The 24335-nt window shown below is 38.5% G+C and overlaps 1 protein-coding gene and 1 pseudogene across 3 annotated transcripts in view; both read left to right on the top strand.

Moving 5' to 3' along the window:
* Positions 1–7935, top strand: part of LOC124078247 (glutathione S-transferase Mu 4-like) — a 38817-nt pseudogene extending 30882 nt beyond the window's left edge.
* The window catches only part of Otol1 (otolin 1), a 116511-nt gene that overhangs the window by 30986 nt on the left and 61190 nt on the right, over positions 1–24335 (top strand). The window contains exons 2-3 of one of the 3 annotated variants that reach the window (XM_058578279.1): positions 2295–2398; positions 10090–10178. The exons of 1 other annotated variant lie outside the window; for it this stretch is intronic. In XM_058578279.1, coding sequence (XP_058434262.1) covers positions 10163–10178 — 16 coding nt within the window. In that variant the 5' untranslated portion in view covers positions 2295–2398; positions 10090–10162. The remainder of the gene's footprint in view (positions 1–2294; positions 2399–10089; positions 10179–24335) is intronic. One more of the 3 variants, XM_046422980.2, reaches the window with a different exon arrangement.

Genomic DNA, 24335 nt, shown 5'->3' with positions numbered 1-24335 from the left:
ACCCCTGAGTTCCTTCTCAGTATCAAGAACAAAAACAAAAATAATAAAAAAAAGAAAACTTTTCTATGCATATTTATTTCTATCCTTCATAGCTTCCTTCACTCACATCCACAGCACTGACAGTTCTGCATACTTAAAGTGAAATGTATCTAACAAAGTGGGATGATGGTCTCAATATTTTACTAAACTTGAGGTAGAAGGCAGTGGTTTATTTTAATTTTCATGTGTGAAATGTTTAAAAATTTGCTTAAGTGTTTTTTTTAAAGTGGGTTTGAATTTCAGCTCTGCTACTTGGTGGCTGCATTACTTCAGGTAAAACTCTTAATTCTCCGAGCCTCAGTATCTTCCTTTGTAAAATGGGGAGCAGAGTGTCATTTGTGGAACTTTTGAACCAATTCCTGGTATAGAGGATGTCTGCAAAAATAAAAGTAGTGATAGTAACCAGTGGATCTTAACTCCTCAGTGTTTAATTGAGGAGATTGTACTAATGAGCTCAGAGGCCCTCTCACGTCCTTCCATCTCTCCCATCAAAGCAGGACACAGGAAGGAACATGCATCATGGACAGTGTTTTCATTGCCTCTGTCGTGGGAAGTTCTTTCCTTCCCACAGCACCTGCTAGGAGCAAGCACTTTGCTAACCGGTGTTGCTGGTTTGGGCCACAGTTTCTGAGTACTCTGGGGAGATAAATGCAAGGGGAGGTAGGCAGCAGGGGTTCCTGTTAGCAGACCCTTTCCAGCGGTGTGAAACTGGTCTGCCCTTAGGTACAGTAAGGACCACATACCCAGAGGTGCTCACACTCTGAAGACAGACTCAACAGGGGAATACAAGCTGGTGGTATGCAGTGAAAGTAATTGCAGGGAGATTTGGAGGTGGGACACTAACCAGTGGTTAAGAATGGCCTGGGAATTCTGCCTATTCCACAGGATCAACTTCACTCTCACCAAAGATTCTTTGATGAACAAAGCAGGACATTAGTTAAAGTGGTTAAAACAGATTTTATTCATAACTACTAATAGTAAAGGGCTGAGCTTTCCAATTTGTGCAAAAACGACTGGGTGTTTTAATCTTATATTTTTCCAACAAGTTCTTATGGTTTATGTCTAAGAGTTACCTACGAAATCTTGCAATATGTTTACATTGTCTATGAAGTATTTTATAGCCCTATTGAGGTATAACTGATATATAAAATTTCACACATATAGTGTCTTTAATGAGTTTGAATATATGATACATCCATGGTACCATCACCACATTAAATACATCCATCTCCTCAAAGGGAGAGAGTGGGGAAGGGGAGAGAAGGAGAAAGAGAGTGAGAGCGAGAGCGAGAGAGAGAGAGAGAGTGAGAGAGAGAGGGAGAGAGAGAGAGAGATATTAGAAATGGGGCTCAAATGAAAATTTGTGGAGGGTTGGTCAATGCAAAGGTAACTAGGCCAGCTGTGTCCACTAGCTGGCCATTATTAAAGTTAGGCTTCTATCCTGATGATTGCATTTCAAAGAATGTGTTTTAGGTGTTTGAAAAAGAAAGATCCTCCTAAGTTGTGGAAGAGACAAATACATCAAAAGATTCACAACAGTAAGCCATTTTTGATAAAAGAATAAGGACTCATAATGGTAAGCCATTTTTAGTAAAAGTGCTAAGAAAAGGAGGTCAGAAAGCACAGAAAATTCTCCTGGTGGTGTTGAGCTTTCTTGCCAGGCATTTTAGTGGGAGCTGGAGGTATCATAGAAATGCAGGCTTACATTTCTAGGAGCCAAACCAGAATTTGGTTCTCTAGGAGTGGAGAGTTGTCTAGTTTTTACCATGAGGCCCACTCTGACAATATAACCCTCACAGGTCTCATCTGTCAGCTTTGTCAGCATTTAGAAATTTGTAGAAAGTGAATAGTTTCATTTACTTGTTTCACACTTATTCATTGGGAGCCTTCTATGGGCACAGTTCAAGATTCAGGGAAACCTAGGGCTGTTTGTATTATTCACTAGTTGTTTTATTTGTCTTAGTTTAATTCAGTAGTTAACTTCTTTGAGATGAGTCATTTATTCTTTTGTCTTCCATACAGTATGTAATTTAGCACAACCCAATAAATACTCAGCTGAATTGTTAAAATATACCTGAACAATGAAAATAAGAAAGGTAAAGAAAAATACTTGGAATACAATTTGAGCAATTTGGGCATTGAGTGGAGACGAAAAGGAAAATGTCATTTTATCTTTTATTATGGGTTCTGGAAAATTTGATTTTAAAAAATCACTTATTAAAAATGAAAGTTTGAGGACACTATCATTTTTTTAGGTTCAGAGAGGTAAATTCAAACAACAATCTTCTCCTGGAATTAATCGTGGAGGATAATTAAGTTGAAGTGGGCAGTGTTGTAACTTCCAAGGCTCAATCAGAAGGTATGTACTTCTGTCACAAAAGAGGTGTCTCTGAAGAAGAGTCTGAGGAGTTCCTGGAGAGAAGGGGGACCAGCAGGATTCTTGTTTTACATAACAGAAAACACTTTCAAAGCATGTGCCAGTCAGAGGCCTAGACTGAGTTTTATTTGGGAAAGTAGACACTCATTCAAGGGAAAATGGGGGCACTCTCAAGAGAGATGCCTTTGAGGGTAAAGCAAGAAATACACATTCAAGAGAGAACATAGACCAGCTCCGAGAAAGAGAGACGAGGTTTTGGGGTTCCAGGCTCTTTTTTAAAGGGAACTCGGTGAGGTGCGGGTATGGAAAGGCAAGTAGGAATGATGTCAGTCCAGTGATCTCAAGACAGTTTTTGGTGTTCTGGTCATTCTCAGGATACTCAGACTGATGGGGTCTCCATTGTCTGATCAGTAGGTAGTACAGAAAAGGCCCCTAAATTATAGGTTTCTCAAGATATCTCTATTTAATCTATTTAAGGATCAATTAACAGTGCACAGGTACATTTACAGATTTCCCAAGAATATGGGAGTAACAGGCCTGCATGGGAGACCGGTTAGGGAGGAAGAGCCTGGAAAATTATGCAGAACTTCTGACTTAAAATCTTTTCCCCTTGTTCTTCCTTTCTGTTTTCTTTCTAACTGTTTCTTATTTCTTCTATCATGCCTTACTTCCTGGTCTGGAACTTCAGTCCTTTGAATTCAGAGGAGCAAGTCAAAAGAGGTCTCCAAGTAGGAAGTCTGGACTAGAGCCCCAGTGCAGAAGATGAGGTTTGAGGACAAATCTTTGAAGGTGCTTTCAATCAAGTCATCGAAGCTCTGCCCTTCAGGGACTGAGAATTTGATACCAGAAGACATATTTCACCGGCTTTTAATCATTTTTTTGGTTCCCAGGAGGATGTAACTATAATTCACCCTATGGGCCATGTTAATATCTCCTATAATTTTGAAGTCTTCTAGAAATATTTGTTGTTTGCTTCTTAAAGAACTAGAAAGGAATGAATCTCGGATGCAATTGGAGAGGTGACATTAAAACTTTTTTTTCTGTGTCTGATTTAACATAACTGAAAATAGTAAAAATTTCTACTAGTTTAACCTGTACCCAAAGCCTAAGAATAGGTACAAAGAATTTTATTCCTGGATGCCAGGAATATTCTGAGATCCTGCCAGCTCTGCGGCAAATGGAGGGGGTGGTTCTTGGATGACAGGCTCTTCTGGAGGGAGGCCAGGCTGCAGCTGGCTGAGTTGTAATGTTTTCATCTGAGGTGTTGGCATGAGGACTTCCACCACTGTTCCCCACTGCTATTTTTCTAAAGGAAGGCCAAGGTTGGATAAGGGTCAAAGCTGGCACAGAACTGATGTTAGAAGCAGTAAGACACAGGGATGCTTTTACAAAGATGCATGCATTTTATGTAGCAGTCTTTCCCCCTAAAATATTCCTTTTATGTCTTCTATTTCAGTGATTTGCCATCCATCTATTCCATCCCCCCCACACACTCCCAAAGTAATTTTAGCAATATCAGGAAGCATTTTTGATTGTCCTAATTAAGGGAGGGAATGCTATTGGAATCAAGTGGGTAGGGGCGAGGGATGCTGCCAGGCATCGTACAATGCACAGGGCAGCCCCTCACAGCAAAGAATTATCCAGCCCCAAACGTCAACAGTTCCAAAGTTGAGAAGCCCCATTTTTGTATTCGAAGAGAAGAAAACCAGTTCCTTGCTCTGTGCACCAATGGACATCTTGCTATTCGAAGGGTGGTTCCCAGACTCCAGCATCACTTGGTAGTTTGTGAAAAATAGACTTTCAGGCCCCACTCTATCGACACAGGATCAGAATCTGCATTTTAATGAGGTCTCCAGATGATTCATACGCATGTTCAATTCTGAGAAGTACCAATACCATTCTGTGAGAATATGCAAGGCAAGGCAGTGAGACTTCCGGGTGACCACATCAATAGGATATAGTCCTGACCAGACTCAGTGTGTTTAAATTCACAAAAGCTCACTTGTTCTCTATTTGGTCCCACATTTTCATTGAAGTTTCTTCCACTTTTTTTTTTGTTACCTTTCCCTCCCTCTCTCCCTCCCTCCCTCTCTTTCTGCCTGCCTGGCTTCCTTTCTTCCTCTCCCAGTTCCTCTACTACATCAAATCTGTATCCATTTACCTTCATCCCATATGTGCATAGCTTTTTCTAGGTTTTTAATTTAGAGTCCCCTCATGATACACCGCCCCAAGAGGCAACACTTACCTCTTTAATTAAAGGAAATTGCCCTAGAGGGAAAAGTGGGTAGAATCTGGAAGGAAAGCCATACTTTCTGAAACCTGATAACACAATTAAATTCAACCTTCCTGCACTGAGCTTTCAGTGGTAAGATATTAAAAAGGAAGGCAATAAAACTCATCCAATACTAATTTAATCAGAAGCCTATGCAATCAGTCTCTTTGATATACCTTTTGTCAACACAGCTTTGGGTTTTGAATAGACAATCTAAAATCCTGGAAATTTACCATATTGACATCAGCAAATTTTCTGCTGAACTTAGGTATAATAATAAAACTGATTAAAAATAAAATGTAGGCTGCACACCATGTCAATGTATTGTAAATTTTTGAAGTCCTTTAGATATCTTATTTAGACATCTTCTCTCCTTTTTAAAGCTTTTGCTTGTATTGGGTTCACCATCTGTTAGCTCCATGTTTTTTTTTCCTACAGAAAATATGAGCTAAAATTTTCAAGTATTAAAACAAACTTTAATTCAACTTGATAAACATTTACCAAACATCTATTGCCTATGAAATGCTGGAATAAGAAGTTTAGAAGATAAAAAAGATCCAGATATAATTTTGCCTTCCTTTGTGGTCTGGGATATATGAGTCTACATGTGTGTGTGTGTTTCCACGCATGTGTGAATTTGAATATGGTAGGATATATGAAAATTTGCAAAAGTTTGTTCCTGGCAAGTATATAAAATAGGTATCAAAAAGAGCTATAGGAAATTATAGAGAAAAATTCATTTCTTTGTTGTATAAAATAAGATTTTGAAATAAAAAGAAAACGATTGGGAAGTTTCTAGGTGCTGAAAGCCATGGTTTTCTCAGTGATAGTTTACATCTTGGTTAATACTTACATTGGGTTGAGTCAGCTCATCTGCAACACTAGTACCATGCCCATGATACTGGGTTGTTGTGTATTCCATGTGTATCAGGCTATGAGAAGACATATGAGGATACATGTGTATTAAGCTATGAGAAGAGACACAGGATGGGGGACACTCCTGACTATAACAGAAACTAGTGGCTAAATGAGAAATTCAAGCTGGGCTTGAACTTTCCCATTCTGCCCTACTTAATTGACAAGGCTTACTAAATTGCCCAGAGCAATGCCACCTGTGCTGCATTACCTGCAAGCACAACCTATATGGGGAACCTGAAGAGCAGAATCAGGTTATGTGCATCTCTAATCAGCTGCCCAGAGTCTGCTGTAGTCCGGACTTTGAGAAACTGAGGCCAGAGTGCTTGGAGGGCCTCCCAGAGAAGATGAAAGGAAGGCAATAAAACTCATCCAATACTAACTTAACAGTCCCTGGGGAAGTGGCCATGGTTTGTTGGTGACAGGATCACCTGTATTTTCTCACTTATGATATCCTTGATGTGCACCATATATTTTACTCCAAGTGCCTAGATGAGTTTTGAACATTTTGGACATTAGTTCCCTCTTTGAGAGCTTGAAGAATATCTCTGCCTATATGAAGTCCAGCTGCTTCCTCCCAAGACCTGTATACTCAAAGGTGGCCACTTGGGGCAACAAGTAAGGCCTTGAAAAGACAGGATCAGGAGTGAGGAGCCTGTTCTCTTCCTGCTGCCCAAGGTCCTGGGGAGTGGCCAGACCTCGTGAAGCTCTTCATTCTTTCTCCTTCTTTCCAGTTCTGTATCATATCCAAGGCCTTATTGCCCTCCTTTCTCTCACTAATCCTGAGAAAGGAATTTGGAGATACAGAAAAAGAAAGAGTGACTGAGTCTCAAAAGAGAAGCCCTAAAATACCCATGAGCCTTTGAAATCCAAAATGAGTACTCCTGAGCAACTCAGCCCATGTCCTTTGCCCATTCCAATGACCCAGCCTCTTGCCTGCAGATAGTCACATGAGGAAAATGCACAATTGCTAGAAAAATTGATATGAAATTGTGTAACTCTGTCCTGGCTCCATATCTAGTCCAGCCCCTAGCTATGATTCCTCTATAAATATTCATACCGTATACCAAGGGGCTGCTGTCTGTCCCTCTGGAGATGACATGTGTCCTCCCTTGAATGTGTACTCCTTGCTTTACTCCAAAAGCTTCTCATGCTCAAGCTGGTTGACATTTTCCATTTAATGTGTATTTCTTACTTTACTACCACAGATGTTTCTCTGGAGATATCCTGCATTCCCCTATGAATGCGTATCTACTTTCCTAAATAAATGTTTGTGTCTCTGAAAAAAAATTATACCAGGTTTAAGGGATGTTTATATAAGAGGCTTCAGTAGGCCTGAGAATCTGAGAAAATTACCTGTTCTATGCTTGTTTCCCCAGAATTTCTTTTGTACCAACAGCTTTTTAAACCCATCTGATCTTTCCATAATAACACTTTCTTTTTTCCCCTTTGAAACTATAGTGGTGCCAAAGCAGAGATTTATTCTTAGTGTGGATCTAAGTCATACATGGAAGACAATGAAACTGTTATGCACGTGTTGAAAAGAACCTGCTAAAAACAAGATGTAATGGGTACTTTATCAATTTAGTTGAATAAATTTTATCTTGCTTAGAAAAGACTTTTTTAAATAATGCTTTTAAAAGTCATTATGCAAATTTCTTCACCTGGAATCTACTTGAGGGTTTAATAATAAGACTTTAGAAATAAGCTCCAACTTTCCCCTGAGATCTAATCAATATGCAAAAAAGACATACACTATTTTGAAATGACAAACAATGGGGAAGTTATTCTTTTTGCTCATTCTCTGTGACCTTGCAAATGACTATTTGTGCCAAAAATTACGTAAGTATTTGGATGACTTCCTAAAGAAATTAAAATGAAATTGAGTCATACTAAAGCCTTATTCAATTAGGCAATTGTACTTACAGATTCATTTTTAAAAGAAGCTAGATAAAACTGGTTTTTAAATTTTATTGGGCAGGGCTCATCTTTTGAAACAGGAGGGTGTATCCCTCTTATATGATGTTAAAGATTATTCAAGTAATTAAGGATGGGTGCTAACTATCACATAAAATAATTCTACTTTATTAATAGTGCTTGCCTTGGATTTTCCAAACATACTTTTATTTGCCCCAAATTCCATGAGTCATTGGCTTTCTGAATTGAATGCTCTGCACACTTCCTCACCCATGGCTTTTCTACAGCCTCCAGTCCCATACTGCAGTCTTGCTTTAAGGTTGATAATAAAACTTGGAGACGTGCTTAGGTGATTGTTTTATTTGTGTATGAGATAATGAAAAGACTTCTTTGGGATGCTGAAGGTGTACTGATAATTTAGGGGGTTAAGTTCCTCTTAAAAAGGAGTTCAAAAATTCTGTTTTTGAGAAAATAGACATAAAGAAATAATATTTTAGAAAATACTGAAGAGATATATTCTGTTTTTTTTTTTTTTGTACCAAGGATTGAACTAAGGAGTTCTTAACCACTGAGCTACATCCCCAGCCCTTTTTTTTAAATTTTATTTAGAGACAGGGTTTCCTGAGTTCCTTATGTCCTAGCTAAGTTGCTGAGGCTGGGTTTGAACTCACAGTCCTTCTGCCTCAGCCTCCTGAGTTGCTGGATTATAGAGTGTGCCACTATGCCTGGTTAAGAGATGTATTTTTGTTTTGTTTTGGTATCTATCATGTTTTCTTCTTCTTCTAGTTGGCTTCAAGCTTGAATCACAAACCCTGAGGTCAAATTCTGTAGGGAAGAAGAGAGTGGTTCCCATCAGGACAGAGAAGTTAGTAGCACCCTATCTGAGCTGGTGTATCACTAGCATTCTGCTAGGCTAGTCCTGGCTAGAAAAAAATGATAAAGAGGAGAGGTTATCCTTGTGGGAAGAAGGAGGTAAGAGAATCAGAGAGAGCAGATGGTGAGATGAGATGTCTACATGTACCTCATTAGACCAAAGTGCTGAAAGTGAAGATATTTTAGGTAGGGTGAGGTTACAGGGGAAAGAAGAGTGCCTTTGGCCTTACTTCCTTTTTTAGAGGCGGAAGTCTCCCAGAGAGATTCTCACCATACCAATGTGGGCAACCTCAAGATCAGATGAGGTTGAGGACCTAATTCCTCAGAATACCCTCTAGAGTGTTCAAGATGTTTCTGCAATACTATAGAAAACCATTTAGATAGCTAGTGGTACTGGTGGGTGAACTTATAGGATTCATATTAATGTATGTGGGACAGAGCAAAGTAACATTCCAAGAAAAACAGTGCAAATAGAATGGAAATTGATTTGGTATCAATAAGGCTGACAAACTCCTGATCCATCTGAGAAAAACTTGACAGTTCCTTAGGCCTACACTGAACGTCAGATACCAGCTGGGGGTTCCAGTGACCAGGAAGAGAAGCTAGAAAGCAAGGAATGTGGAATGTGGAATGATGTGGAATGTGTATCTGACACCCACTGCCATTCTCTCAGCTGCCATCTTGAAGAGAAGCAGGAGAAATGGAGAAAATGTAGAAAGCTTAGCCTTCCTAGAAAGCCTGGATTACCAAAGATGCTTTTGTTAAATGGAGTGTGCAAATTGGATTGTATTTGTACTTTTTTTTTTTTTTTTGAGGAGTGTGATCCACAAGAAATATAAAGAGTTGTGGAAAATGGGCAGAGGAGTTTCTATGCACAACTGAGTGCTGGGAGGTGAGACTAAAAGGAGGCCATGCAGTGTGGCGCACTTCTTTGGGGCCTCTGAATGTCATGGACATAACTAAGTTCTTTTTAGAGTTTCAAGAATTTTTTCTTGGGCTGGGGATGTGGCTCAAGCGGTAGCGCGCTCGCCTGGCATGCGTGCGGCCTGGGTTCGATCCTCAGCACCACATACAAACAAAGATGTTGTGTCCGCAGAAAACTAAAAAATAAATATTAAAAAATTCTCTCTCTCTCTAAAAAAATAATTTCTTTCCTTCATTTTTTCTTTTCTTTTCTTTTCTTTTTTTTTAACCAGGGATTGAATCCAGTGGCACTTAACCACGGAGCCACATCTTCAGCCCTTTCTTGTATTTTATTTAGAGACAGGGTCTTGATAAGTGGCTGAGAGCCTTGGTAAATTGCTGAGGCTGGCTTTTAATTCAAGATCCTTCTGATTTGGCCCCCACCCAGCCACTGGGATTACAGGCGTGAAACACTGTGCCTAGCTTTGAGTTTTAAGAATTTCTAAGTTGAAACCATATAGTAAATTTAGAATGGTAGATGATAAGTATACCATAATTGTATGATTGCCATTATTTAAGAGTTTTGCCATAAAAAGCTCTGTTCTGTAAGCTTGGGGAGTCAACTCCCTGTGATAGGATGATGAAGATGCTGCTTGGATTTGGGGTTCCTTAAATGAAGCCTTAAGAAGAGCTGGAGAAGCTGCCCTGGCTCCTCCTCCATCCTCTGCAGCATGCTTGCTGTTTGTTTCATTCTGTCTCCGAGCTGACTCTTGCTCCCTTCTCTTGTGTTCAGTGGGCCCTTTGTTCCTGGTCAGAACAGCTGATGGGACTGCTTGGGCCTGGTGACCCAGACAAGGACCTCTTGGATGAATTGTCTAACATGTAAGTTGCTGTAATCATCATTGATCAGAGCTCTAACCACTTCCCAAGAGGAAAGTCTATTTGTTCTATAATACCTGCCCCAAGAGTCAAGAGGGTTGTCAAAGTCAGAACAAGAGATTTTCATTTGTTCCTTTCAGTTTGTTCTTCAATGATTCATTGGAAAGCAACATGTCCAGTTTTCTAGGGAACTGTCATTTCTATCTCCTTCTAATTGATTTTCACTTTTCTATTATTAAAGATAAGAATGGAAATACAGTATATTTCATTCTGGACTAAAAGTTCCTTTGGTGGGGCAGGGTCTATGGCAAGGAAGTACTCCTGGATCAGATGCACTTCCCTGCCCGTTCCTCAAGACCTTGACCAGGCTCCTTGGACACTGTTAGAAGTCAGGGCTTGGAGGTTACTGGTGGCCTGGGGAAGGGTGGGGCCTCACTCCAGCTCTGCCTTGTGCAATTTTTCAGAATCAGTTCTGTGGACATTTGGGCTGGATCATTCTCTTTCTTGGGAACAGTCCTGTGCATTGTGTGATATTGAGTAGCATCTCTGGTCTCCACTTAATCAGTGCCAATAACACCTTCTTAGTGGTGACAATCAAAAATATCTCCAGACATGCCCAAATGCTGTCCCCATGTGAGAAATCTTGGCCTGTGAGCAGATGCCTATGTCCTTATTTTTGTTTTCACATGTGGAGAATGGAAGATTGCATTGCCCTGTGGGAACAGTGGCAGGTGGGTGGAGGACAAAGATGGAGGAAAACTGTGGGGCTGGGGATCAGACCTAGGGCCTTGTACCTGCTGGGCTTATACATGCTAGCCAAATGCTCAACCATTGAGCTATACTCCCAGCCTCTAAACAAAGCCTCTGAAGGAATTACTGTTCACTGTTTTTCAGTATTGTAGTTATGTTTGTTAAAGTACTTTTGATTGTGTTCAGTACCTTCATTGTTAAAGATATAAGATATTAATAATGGGGCATCTTAGTATGGGATTTTGGGGACTCTGTGCTATCTTTATTGTGTTTCTGGAAATCTAAAATTAGTCTAAAATAAAATTATATTTTTTAAAAAAGACCTTCATGAAAGGCTTCCAAACTCCACTGTATCCTGTGAGAGGTTGTTAATAAATTTATGCTATTCAAACCTTACACCTTTTTTCTTCCTCCAGTGAAAGGTGTGGCATGGAATAGGTTGAAGTAACATAATGCTAACTAAATACTTCTAACTGAGCAGATAAAGATATAGATGAGAAAGAAAGGGCAGCTTTGTTGAAAAATGTCTCTTTAGAAACTCAAGGGAAAAAGAATTGCAAATGTTTGCCAGGTGTAGATTGATGGCAGTGGGAATATAGGTATTTGTAATAAGAAGACATTTTACTGAGGAGGATAATAGAATATCTAGAAACAATGCAAGTTTGTGAGCCTGTCATCTTAAGTTACACTGAGGGAGTTATAAAAACAGTGAAGAAAATTCCCCTAAATAGCAGTTGGATTGAAGTATCTATTTTAGGTGTAAGTAAATAAATCCTTTTCACACACTCTCCTGTCCTCCAGCTGTGAAAACTGGTATCTTTCATGATTCTGGGCAAGAGTGAGTGGAGGGCATTTTTTTGTTTTGTTTTGTTTTTGTGGTACTGGGAATTGAACCTGGTGGTGCTCTACCATTGAGCCACATCCCCAGCCCTTTTCATTTTGAGACAGGGACTCACTAAGTTGCCCAGGCTGGCCTTGAACTTGTGATCCTCCTGCCTCAGTCTTCTGAGTAGTGGATGTCTGCCACTGTGTCTAGCTGGATGGCATTTTTAAGAAGGTAATTAATTTGTAAGATGTTGTCAATAAAAATAAGAACAAAGTGAGATATAGGATAGTTTGTCCCACTGTGGAGTAACTTTTATGTGCTAAACTGTGCTTGGCACACAGCACTTAGTGAGCAAATAATTGAATCATATTTCTTCATAGTATAAGAGAGAGTTAATTTCCTGAAACAAGCCTCATTTGTTCTAACTATTTTCCTGATATATCTTACTATGGCTAGTTCTGTGACCTAAGTACCTATGTGGGTATACCATGGTTTGGAGTGTTTTGCCAACATTTAAAACAGTTGCCAAATGAAATAGAGGATCCCTAGTTAAGTTTGAATTTCAGGTAAACAAAATTGTTTTAATATAAGTGTGTCCCAAATACTGCCAACAGCATTGCTTCTGTTCCCTTCTTTTCTGATAATCCATTCACATCGATTTATGTGCTCAACACATACTCATGGAGTAGCTACCCTGTGTGCTGCTAGAAGAGTAAGCAAAACCAGCATCTTTCCTGCCCTCGTGGAGAGGCCAGAAAAATAGGCAAACATTCCACAGAATTTCAGCAAGGCAAGTGCATTGAAAAGCGAAGTAAACAAAGGAAAGAGAATGACGCTGGTGGACAGAACATGTAGTTAATTTGTGTGAGAGGTGATGTTTCAGTAGGAACCAGAAAGATGCCAATGCGTGAGTCAGGTAGAGATCTGGGATAAGTATGTTTGTCCAGTCAGAGAGAGCAGCCAGTAAGTCCTGAATCTAGTAAAATTTTAAATATTTGAAAGTTGTTGTCAATTTGTAGTAATCTATTTTAAACACTCCCTGGCAATTACTTTTTCATAGTTCACTTTCTTTCTTTATTTTTTTAAAAATATTTATTCTTAAGTTTTAGGTGGACACAATATCTTTATTTTACATTTATGTGGTGCTGAGGATCGAACTCAGTGCCTTGTACATGCTAGGTGAGCACTCTACCACTGAGCCACAACCCTAGTTCCTCATAGTTTGCTTTCTGCAGCAAATCAGCAAAAAGCATCAGCGAACTGGTTAGGGGGTTTCCTACTGGACATGTATGGGGTATGGGGTATTCACATGATGGACAAAGAACCTGCTTATTCTTTTGGGTAGTTTTGCTGTGAAAGTCTCTGTGAGTTGATAATATGGTGACTTGGGAAGCCCAGCAATCAGGCTGCTAAAAAATGGAATTAGTTAAAAATGGTATTGACTTACAAACAACTTCTCTAAGGCACATTTTCCAATAAAATACAGAGTAAAGGGCCATGGAGTAATAGTGACTCTTACCTTTTTCTTTACTTTTTAATGTAAGACATTATTTACTAAAAATAGATATGAATTAAAACAAAACCCAGTAAACAATATCATTTTAATTTGTCAAGTTAGAAAAAAATGTTTTAAAATCTTAATACAAAATGCTGGTGAAGATGCACTGAAGCAGGTTCTAATGAGAGTATTAAAATGTTTTTCTTTAAGATGGTTACAAATGGGTTGGGAATGTAGCTCAGTGGTAGAGCGCTTTCCTAGCATGCATGAAGTCCTGGATTTGATCCCCAGCCCTGCAAAAAAAGGTGGTAAATAGAAGTTGTCTATGTTTATGGTGTACAACATGATGTTCTGAAATATGTATATATTGTGAAATGACTAAATCAAATCAATTAGCACAGTAATTACATATGCTGCATAGTGATTTGTAGTGAGAACACTTACAAATCTATTGTCTCAGAAATTCTTAAGTATACAATACATTGTTGTGAACTGTACTCAGTGCCCTTATTTTCTTAACCAAAACTTGTTTCCTACCTTCTAGTTCCTTGGCCAGTGAGCTTGGCCACATACTGAATATGGCTAACTCTGCATTGGATCCCATCCTATTCAAGGACACTGCTTTGGAAAGTTTCCCATCTTTTCTGTAACCTCCAATTTCTCCCCTCTACTGCCTATAGCATAAAATTGTGCTATTGAAAACAGAATGAATTTGGGGCTCACCCCTCCTTCTAAATTGGGAACATATTTCTCCTGTGAAGAGAAAGAAGCTAAAGGGCTCCAACCCTGACAGATGCCAAGGATGGGAGTGCAGATGGCCCACCAGGCCCAATACAGGTTGGCTAACTAAATCTACCTCATGTGTTATACCTGGATTTTTTTTCTGGAAGATATATCTGATTTTGTGAGTGGAGGAGAGAAGGAATCTAGTTGCTTCTCCCCAGTCTGATCAAACTGCATAAAGATCACTATTCATTTTTTCATCTTTTGCATATTTCTTATGTGGGTAACCAAATCCAGCCAGCCAGGATACCCAGTAATACTATATTTCTCCCATCTTCTGAAAATGCTCCCTTGACCTCCTGTCATCCTCCATCTATTGCTTCATTTTTAGGTTCTCCTTCTATCAAAATTCCTTTAAATGCCTGTTCCACCTGCTGTCTCCGCTGTCACTGAGTCCCTGCAATCCTCTGATCAGGCTTCTGGATCCGCCACTCCACAAACTTAGCATTTGTCAAGGTACCACAGCTCCATCCTGCTGATGTCAAGGGTCAGTCCTTGCCCTCAGCTTTTAATGATGGTCGCTATGCTCCTTGAAGCAGTTGGCTTCCAGATACTTCTTTCTTGATTATTTTTCTCCTCTCATACTAGACACTCACTTCTAGACACCTTTGCGTGTATCTTGTTGCTCTGATTTTTAAGCAAGGAATATTCCAGGGTTAGGCTTTCAAACATGTTTTCTTCTTTCTCTATTTCTATTTTCTTTATGGTCTCATTCTATCTCTATAGTGGTGTCTCACAAAGTTATATTGGCAACCCTGCCCTCTTCCCTGAATGGCTGTCTCCCATGAGCACCTACCCATTCAACGCATCATCAGCACCTCAAATATTATCTGCCTCCCATCACCCTGGCCCAATCGCCATAGCTCCTCACCAACACTTAATTTCAGAAGCTTCCTCATTGGCCTCCCTGTTTTTGCCCCTATCCCTTTGCAGCCTATTCTGGAAAGTCAGAGTAATTGTTTTTATGCTCATAGATCATGTCCTGCCTAGGCTTAAAGATCCCCAACTTTTCTTCAGCCGCTCAGAGACAAGTTCACGCCTAAGGTTTTACCAGGCCCTTGGTCCTCTGGCCTCCTGTCATTTCTCTGGTCCCTCTGCACTGGCTCACTGTCTCTTACCTTTGCACTTGATTTTCTCTTTCTGCTTGGAATAATCTTTTATCAGATGTACTTGACTCCAAGCTCCTAAGGCTCTCTGTTCAAATGTCGGCTTGTGGGTGAAAACGCTGTGATCACTCTATTTAAGATTGTTTCTCCACCGTTCCCTGTGTGTTATATCCCACTCCCAGCTTTCCTTTCCTTTCAGCACCCTCCCTCCCCCACACACTCTGAAGTGTGTAGAAGATAGGATTTCTTCATGCTCCTGCCCCATCCTCCAGTGTGTCAACTCCTGGAGGTCAAGGAGTTTTCTCCTTCAGTACTACAGCTTCAGCATCTAGAAGAATACTCTGCAAATTGCAGGTGATCAGTAAATCTTCATTAAATGGGGGGAAAATAAGGCTTTATATTGTACCTGGTCTTTCAATGGGACAAAATATTTGGAATCAAGATTTAGTATGGTTACCTTCCAAGAATGACTTTTCACAGGACTGGACTTTTCGGTGGCAGAGTGCTTTGCTAACATGCTCAGGGCCCTGGTTTCAATTCTTACCACTGCCGGAAAAAAGTTTTGCTTAGAAACTTAAAATCTTCACATCCATCATTTTGGTATAACTCACAAAGTTAAAGAGAATATCACATTGCAAATTATTTCAAAAATCTGCGGCTGAACAGTGACAATGCAGCATAGCTCAATGAAGCAGGTGTTCTACTAACCCTTAATTTGAAAATTATTGATGAGGTGGGGAGACAAGTATTTCTTTTTTTGCTTTAAAGAATAATCGACCACAAAAACAAAACAAAATACAAGAATGGCTTTTCAGGAGTCAATTGATTTTCTTCAGTTTGTATAAGTGGTTTGTAAAGTTTTGATCATAAATTGTACTTAAAATATTTTATAGATAATGATAATTTAATAAGTAAATTAATGTAACAATGAATGTTAATACAGGTTTGGTTTTTAATTTAAAGTATTAATATGATTATAATTGAAATTCCACTTTTACGTGTTGAAACATATTTAATAGAAACTTATGTTTTTATATTGTAAGGTATTACATACATGATAAAGTATTTAAATCTACTATTTGCAAATATTTTTCAGAAAGACTTCCTAGTGAAAGTAAGTTGAACTGTCACACTGCTGTACAAGTCAGAGGATAGTGAACAAATACTGCTCTCTAGTGGAGAAAATGAGACATGACACATGGTAGTCATTTATCGAAGACCATTCCTTTTACCTAGAGAGTGCCTAGGAATTGGATATTTCCAATTTATCATCTGAGCTTATGGTGTTATATTGATATTTTATATTTAATTTTGAAAATGTGAATTATTAGCTAAAAATCCTTGAATAAGCAAAGTACAAAATGTAATGACCAATTAAGTTCTGAAAAAAGTGTCCAAGTTTCATTAGCAATCAAAAAATTAAAATTAAGAAAAAGTGGTATGCTTATTTCATCTATCAAATCAATAAAAAGTTTGAGAACAAAGCTGGGTGCAGTGGCACATGCCTATAATCCCAGCAGCTCAGGAGGCTGAGACATGAAGACCACGAGTTCACAGCCAGGTTCAGCAACTTAGCCAGATACTAAGCGATTCAGTAAGACCCTGTCTCTAAATAAAATATTAACATGGGCTAGGGATGTGGTTCAGTGGTTAAGTGACCCTGATTTCAATCCCTGGTACAAAAAAAAGTTTGAGAACAAAATTAAGGCATGAGAATAAAGTCATGAATATTGTTGGTAGGGCTATAAAATGGTAGTGTGTTCTCAATGTGGGTTTCTTTTGGAAAAGGGCTCCTAAATTATGTGAAAATATGTTTGAGTGTTACTTGCCCTTTTTAATTTCTGAGGAGAGGCTCAAAATCCATCAAATTCTCAAAGGGATCTCCATGCTCCCACTTGATAAGAACAAATATTTTAAATAACTTTGGAGATTAACTTTGCAAAATACACGAAAAACAGTCACAGGTATATGTAGTTCAACATTGTTTTGAATATTTAACAACTACAAATAACCTAAAATGTTCAAGAACAGAGGATTTGAAATAAATTACATTCCAGCCATATGATGGCATTATTGTAACTATTAGTAACTATGCTGTAGAATTAATGATGTAGAAATGTTCAACACTATTGAGGAGGTAGAGAAAGCAGTTCCCCCCTTAGTATGTGTGATGTGATCCTGAGTTTATGTAAACATCAATATAGGGCTGGGGATGTAGCTCAGAGGTAAAGTACTTGCTTAGTATGAGTTTGATCATCAGTGTTGAAAAGCAAAGCAAAACAACAGTAAAACAACCTATAAATATATCATATGCACAGAAACAGATTTGAGAGTGCATGTGCTAAAATGTCCCTCCTGGTTATCTACAGCTAAAGTGGTGTGCTTGTCTTTATTTTTAAAATAATCTACAATGTACATGTATTACTTTTATAATAAAAGGATGATAAATACCATAGAAAAAGAATAATTTTCTCTGTATTTAAAGATTTGACACAGAAAATTCTATCATTTTTTACTTAATTGCTACTAAATAGGGGCAAATTTGTGAAAGCATTTAAAAGCACTAGAACAATGCAGGCACAGTCCTGCCACCTGTAATCCCAGTTACTCAGGAAATCTGAGGCAGGAGGATCACAAATTCAGCCTCAGCAATTTAGTGAGACTGCAATAAAAACTAAAATAAAGCTAGGAATGTGACTCAGTGGTATAGCACCCTGAGTTCCATCTCCAGCACACACAAAAAAGTTTATATACCTTTACATATTTCACTTCTAAATTTAAGGAGCAAAGGAACTGGGAAGGGAGGTTGGGTAAGGAAGCAACAATTTCTCACTTTATTATTATTTGTGAAACTGCAAGAGTAACCAAACAAACAGCTTCTTCAGTACAGCTGGGCTTTGACAGCCCTTCTCTCTTCCCATTGGTTTTATGATGTAGGCATGGCTCCTGCCTCCTTTCCTCTCACCAGAAGGCCACCACTGCCCAGTGGGTTGGGGAGGACACACTATAGTACTGTGAGAACACTGTGTGCCTTATGTAGATAAAATTTCTACCAGAGAAGAATTCTGATTTTGGGACACAATGAGTGCAGCTGTTATGGCAAATGAAACCACTATTGGTCTGGTGTGGTCTTCAAAATACAAAGTAAAGAGAAAAAAGTCAGGCCCAAGATGGTCCACAGTTGCTATTATTTGTGTGAGTTTGTATGTATCAATGGTTTTAAATGTGGAGATTAGAGGGATTGCCTCTAATTCTCCAGGGGGGAACTGGGTTTCTGAGAAGTGGACAAAGAAAAATGGACAGTACTTTCTTTTTACCTTAAACCTATGAGCATCTCCCCAGTTTAAAAAAAAATCACTTTCTGTCACTTTTAATGACAGAAAAAGAAAACCACATTAAAAAAAAATCTACCTCTTCCAATTTTGTCATAATAAAAACCATTTCAAGTTTCAATGTGTGTCTCCCTTGTTTTGAACAACATTAAAATATTCACTTGCTTAGTTGAAGCTCATTGTTAAGTTTTTGATCAAACTATAGCAGTTTTTGAATTTCTTTGGCAGAGTTTTTGAAATTCTGTCTTGTGAATGAAGTGATTTTTAGTTGAACTGTTAGTTGCATTAGATGAAAGCCAACAATACACATAAGATATTAGTTGTGAAGTTTCTACTTTATAAACATCAGATTTGCTTTTCTGTAGGAAGGTCTGGTCCTTTTTCCTATGTCCATAATATTACATATTCATGCTCCAGTGCAGGCTATCTGCAATATAAAAATGCTGACAACCAGACTTATAATGAGGTCTCGCTTGCTTCTTTTGGATTTTATGGTCCAGAAGGTTGTGAAATAATGAGAATGTTATAATCTTCTGTTATTGTTTGAATTGTGTCCTACAAAACCCATCATTGAAGTCCAACCTCCCTTTCTCAGAATGTGATCTTATTTGGAAACAGAGTCATTATAGGTGAAAGTAGTTAAGATGAGGTCATACTGGTGTAGGGTGGGCTTGGATCCAATCTGAGTAGTGTACTTACAGTAAAAGGGAGAATTTGGATTCAGATACACACACAGAGAGAAGGACACATATGTAGATGAGAGCAGACATCTGGGTGGTTCTACAAGACAAGGAATACCAAAAATTGCCAACAAATCACTGGAAGCTATGGAAGAGGCATGGGACAGAGTTTTTCTCCCATTCTTCAGAAGGAACCAACCTGTGACATTTGATCTTGGACTTCTGGCCTCTAGAACTGTGAGACAGTGAGTTTCTGTTGTTTAAACCACCTAGTTTGTGGAACAGTACTTTGGTGCAGCACCCCTAGCCAACTACAGTGCCTCCTCTTATTCACATCTCAAGACCCCCAACAGATGACAGAAACTGGAGAGTGCTATTATGGTTTAGATATTAGGTCCCCCAAACGCTCATGTGAGACAATGCAACAAACTTTAGAGGTGAAATAATTGGGTTATGAGAATTTAACATTATTAGTGCACTAATCCCCTGACAGGGATCCACTGGTAGGCAGGTTGGGTGTGGCTGGAGGAGGTGGGTCATTGGGGTGTGCCTTTGGGATATATATTTAGTCCTTTGTGAGAGGAGAAGGCTCTCTTTGCTTCCTGGTGCCATATCCTGAGCTGCTTTCCTTACCTACACTCTTTGCCATGATGTTCTGCCTCACCTTGGACACAGAGTAATGGAGGTGGGTGTCTATGGACTGAGACCCCAAAAACTGTGAACCCCAAAGAAGCTTTTCTTCCTCTAAAAATTGTTCCTGTCCGGTCTTTTGGTCATAGCTGCGAAAAAGCTTACTAAAACAAGTACCATACCCTTGTAGATTATATTTTCTCCTCTTCAGTATTAGGGTTCTCTAGAGGAACAGAATCAACAGGACGTATAGTTATCAAAAGGGGATTTATTAGAATGTCTTACACAACCAAAAGCTGGGTAGTCCACAATGGCCATCTGCAGGCTGGAGAGCTGGAGGAACCATTGCAGTCCAAGAGGCAGAAGCCTCAGAACAAGAGGGGTTGATGTTGCTACCACAGTCCAATACCAAAGACTCCCTGGACAATCAATCACTGGCAGAGTCCACTTTGAAAGAGTGAAGGAGCGAGAGTCTGATATCCTCAGGAGATCACAGCAGCAATCGAGAAACCATTCAAGAAGAATGGAGCTTGCATCCGCTGCTGCTTTCTCATTCTTCCAACTTTTATTCCATCCAAGCCACCATACTGTTCTTAGACATACCCTCAGTGACACACCAAGAAGCCTCTTAATTTTTGGCACCCCCTAATCCAATCAAGTTGACAACTCAAATTAACCATTACATCTGCAAACATACTTAGGATAAAGTTTAATTTATAAATTAGGCATAGTAAGAGATTAACAACAATAATAATGAAGTAGAAACATTTTAGCAATATACTGTAATAGGAGTTCTTTAAAACATAAACTTTATTTCTGGAAATTTCCACATGAAATTTTTGAATGGCAGTTGACTGGGTAACTGCAACTGTGAAAAAGTAAAGCTATGGATAAGGGGCGGGGAGCTACTATCAAACACATTCCAATCCAAATGGAATCCAGCAGCAAAATAGTCTTAGAAAAGAGAAGGCTGACCCCTGTAGGGTAGTCAAATCACTATCTCCTTTTAAAAATTTATTAGTGATTTTTTTTTAATGGAAAAGGATAGTAAAACGAAGATAATCCAATCTCCAAGTCATCAAGAATTTGACAGAAATTATTAATTGCTTGATAATTTGTTGAACATTGTATTTGTCTGTTTTCTGTTGCTAATAAAATGATGTCACAGACTGGGCAAGTTAAAAAAAAAAAAGAATTTCATTTTGACTCATGGTTCTGGTCCAAGATTGAAGGCCTGCTTCTGGGTTGGCCTTCTTGGTGGCAGAGTCCTATGGTGGTATAGGGAATTGCTTGTCCAGACACAGGGAGCACGTGTGTGTATGTGTGTGTGTGGGTGGGTGGGTGGGTGTGTGTTCTTCAGGTTTCTTTCTCTCTTATAAAATAGCCACCAGGATTCAATCATAGGGCTCTGCCCTGATGCCCTTATCTAATTCATATCATCTCCCAAACATCATAGTGGGTTAAATTTCTCACAATGGGGATTACATTTCAATGAAGCCTTGGGAAACACACTCAAACCATATACAAACCATTGCAAGCAAACCATATTATTTTAAACACTAAATGCTGTATCATTTGCTTCTATTTCTCTTAAATGTTCTAATTAAATTTTGTAATCCATTGGCTCTTTTCTTTCGGTAAGTGTGAAGTTAGTAAGGAAAACATACATAACTTCATTTAAAATTTTGTCACTTCACATAAAGTCTAGCAAATTAGTTGTATGTTAACACCCTGTGACAGTGGAATGCCGTCTTTGTGTACAATCGTCTCTCACATAGTTTGAGAGATTTGTAGTTTTGTCCTAAAAACATGACTTCTGAGCCCTAGTTTTGTTTCATAACAGCATATGTGAATAAATATTAGAAACTATTAAAAACCTTTTCTTTGGAGAATGAAGAAATTTCTTTAAGTCACTTCTAAGATAACATTTATTGCCCTGTTTTTTTTCAGACATGTGATTTCCAATTTACTAATACAAGTCCTCTGATGAGTTGTCTGGGGGGCTTATAACCCTGTTCCTATCTTTAGCACTGCCCAACTAGTTATTGGCCTTGCAATATGGCACAGAGTTTTAAACAAACCTCTTCTGTTCATCCAGACTCCCTTAAAAGAGCTCTGAAACTGATCCAGGCGCAGATGGCTGGGTTTGACCAGCGTTTCCAGCCTGCTATAACATCCACTGCTGTCGCCATTTTCCACAGTAAGATAGATGGAGTGGAAAATAATATTAATCTTCAAGCACAGAATTTATGCATTATTACTCCCAGAGAACCAATCATTTAAAAACAATTTACCACCATAAACTAGGTGTCATTTTAGAGAAACATGAAATAAAACAGAAGAAATCTGTTTTCTAGTGATTCAGTTGGTTGGTTCCAACAAAGCATTGCATTGGGCTGTCAATTTGCCTGTGTTTGATTTAGAAATATCATCAACACATACTCTGCCTGAAAGCAAACAGAAGACACCGGGAGAAATCTGTTCTTTGGATCCTTTTCTTTCTAGGTTATCATCATTCATTGCCTAAATCATTTCCTGTTTTTTTTTAAGAAAGCATATTACTATTATTGAATTATGTATTTGAGTAAAAATGAAAATCAGTTTGCAAATTATTAAATCAATTCTATAGATAATTTTTAAATTTTCTGCTTCTGATGATGAAAGCTATGTCTTGAAACCTTGAATACTGTCTTAGTCAGTTCAAGCTGCTATAACAAAATGTGGTGGACTTGATGGATTAAAAACAAACATTTCACACAGGTCTATAGATTGGGAAGTCCATCATCAAGGAGGTGGCAGGTTCAGTGGCTGGTGAGGCTCCACTTTCTGGCGTGTGTATGACTGCCTTCTTGATCTGTCTCATGTGGTTGGGCTCATGAGTATCCAGATGAGACACAGAGGGCCAGAGGGCAGTGTGAATTCCTGTACTTCTGTAGTGAGGGAGGTAGAAGGAGGAGGAAATGCAAAAGAGATCAGTGTACACAAAGTTTCCCTAAAATCTTTAAAAATATTAAAATTTCATCTGCTACTAATGATTTATATCTATTAGTATTTTATGAGATGGCAAAGAAGTCTTTTAAAAATGGTAGTAAATGCATTTTGCTTTAGATTTTATTTTATTTTTTCATTTCTTTAGTACTTAGCTCAATGCTTGTCACTTAGAAGGTGCTGAAAAATTTGTTTGTGGTGGAGACCAGGGTTTAGCTCATTAGTAGGATAATTGTCTAGCATGTGTGAGTCCCTGTGTTCAATCTCCAGCACCAAAAAGAAAAAAAAATTGGTTAATTAATTTGGTTAGCAACTATAAACCAGATATAGCTATATATTTAATTGCTTTATAAATGTTGTCAGCAAATTCTCCAGGAGTTATGTCTTAGGGGTTTCAAGAAACCCACTTCTAAATACACAAGTGCTAGGGAGATTCTGCAGTCATAGCGATTCCTTTCCAAAATAGTTGATCACCAGAAGAGATTAATTTATGTCCAGAGATATTTTATTGCTCCTTCTTCTTGACTATTTGCTAATGATTTAAAAAAGATAGGATATTACATGGCAGTTCAATGGTTGCTAGTTTATATTGGCTTCTGCCAACTAGAGATCTGTTGATTTGGCTGACTGGATGGTTGGCTGCTCACTCAGTAGAGAAGCAACTTTCACAAGTAAAGAAAAACCTTTCTTTAGTTTCAGTTACCGGTTCCTTAATACTTTCACTATTATTGTTTCAAAACTCTAGCAGTCAACTTTGTTAGGAGACAATTCTTCCTGAATTCCTTGTGTCTCTGCATAATTTGTATCAACTTTTCTTTTCAATTATTTGTTTAAGAATGTATGACAAATATTCTTGGAAGATAGCACTTCCAAGAAGATAGCACACTTCAGTAGTTTAGAAACCAGGTTTATACACACCTGGACTTAAATTTTTTTTCTTAAATTTTCTTTCTGATTTTCAGAAAATTGTAAAAATCTTTTTGTTAAAATATAAAACTCTAGAATTGTGATATTGTTTCATCTCAAATGCTTTGTACTGCAACTGATTATGAGCTGACAATTTATTGTTACTATGTCATAACACCTAATATTTATTGATATGAATTAAAGAAAATGTGCCTTAACATTATGATTATTGATTTTTTATGTTTGTTTTTGTTGGATGTAACATGAAGTTGAAGCCTATCAAAGAAACGAATATATGACCATAAACATAGTAACTTGGAAAGCCTACTTTCAAGACTCCAAATTAAAAATATATAGATTAACCACAAACATGTAAAAGCACACAGTCTTCAATGTACCTTTCTTTGTCCTTTCTCAAGTGAGTCCATTTCTGTAATCTAGCAAAGGCTGTGATTCCAGCCAAAGAGCTAATAGGAAGTGTCTCACTGCAGGGCCTGACATTGTCTTCATCTCTCCTCACCTTTGGAGGGCACTTGTAATCTTAATTTACTCTAATTTCCCATGCCTATCTGTAACATATTAATGTTTCAAGAAAATGAAACAATGCCAGGCTAATCTTAAAGCCCCCTATCTGTCCATTAGTAACCAGCCATGGGCTTCC

This window comes from Marmota monax, unplaced genomic scaffold (genome assembly GCF_021218885.2).
Source record: "Marmota monax isolate L192 unplaced genomic scaffold, Marmota_monax_Labrador192_F-V1.1 WCK01_AAM20220418_F8-fsc00175, whole genome shotgun sequence".
Classification (NCBI taxonomy): domain Eukaryota; kingdom Metazoa; phylum Chordata; class Mammalia; order Rodentia; family Sciuridae; genus Marmota; species Marmota monax.
The sequence above is the reverse complement of the archived record's forward strand: the minus strand, read 5'-3'. Positions and strand labels throughout refer to the sequence as shown.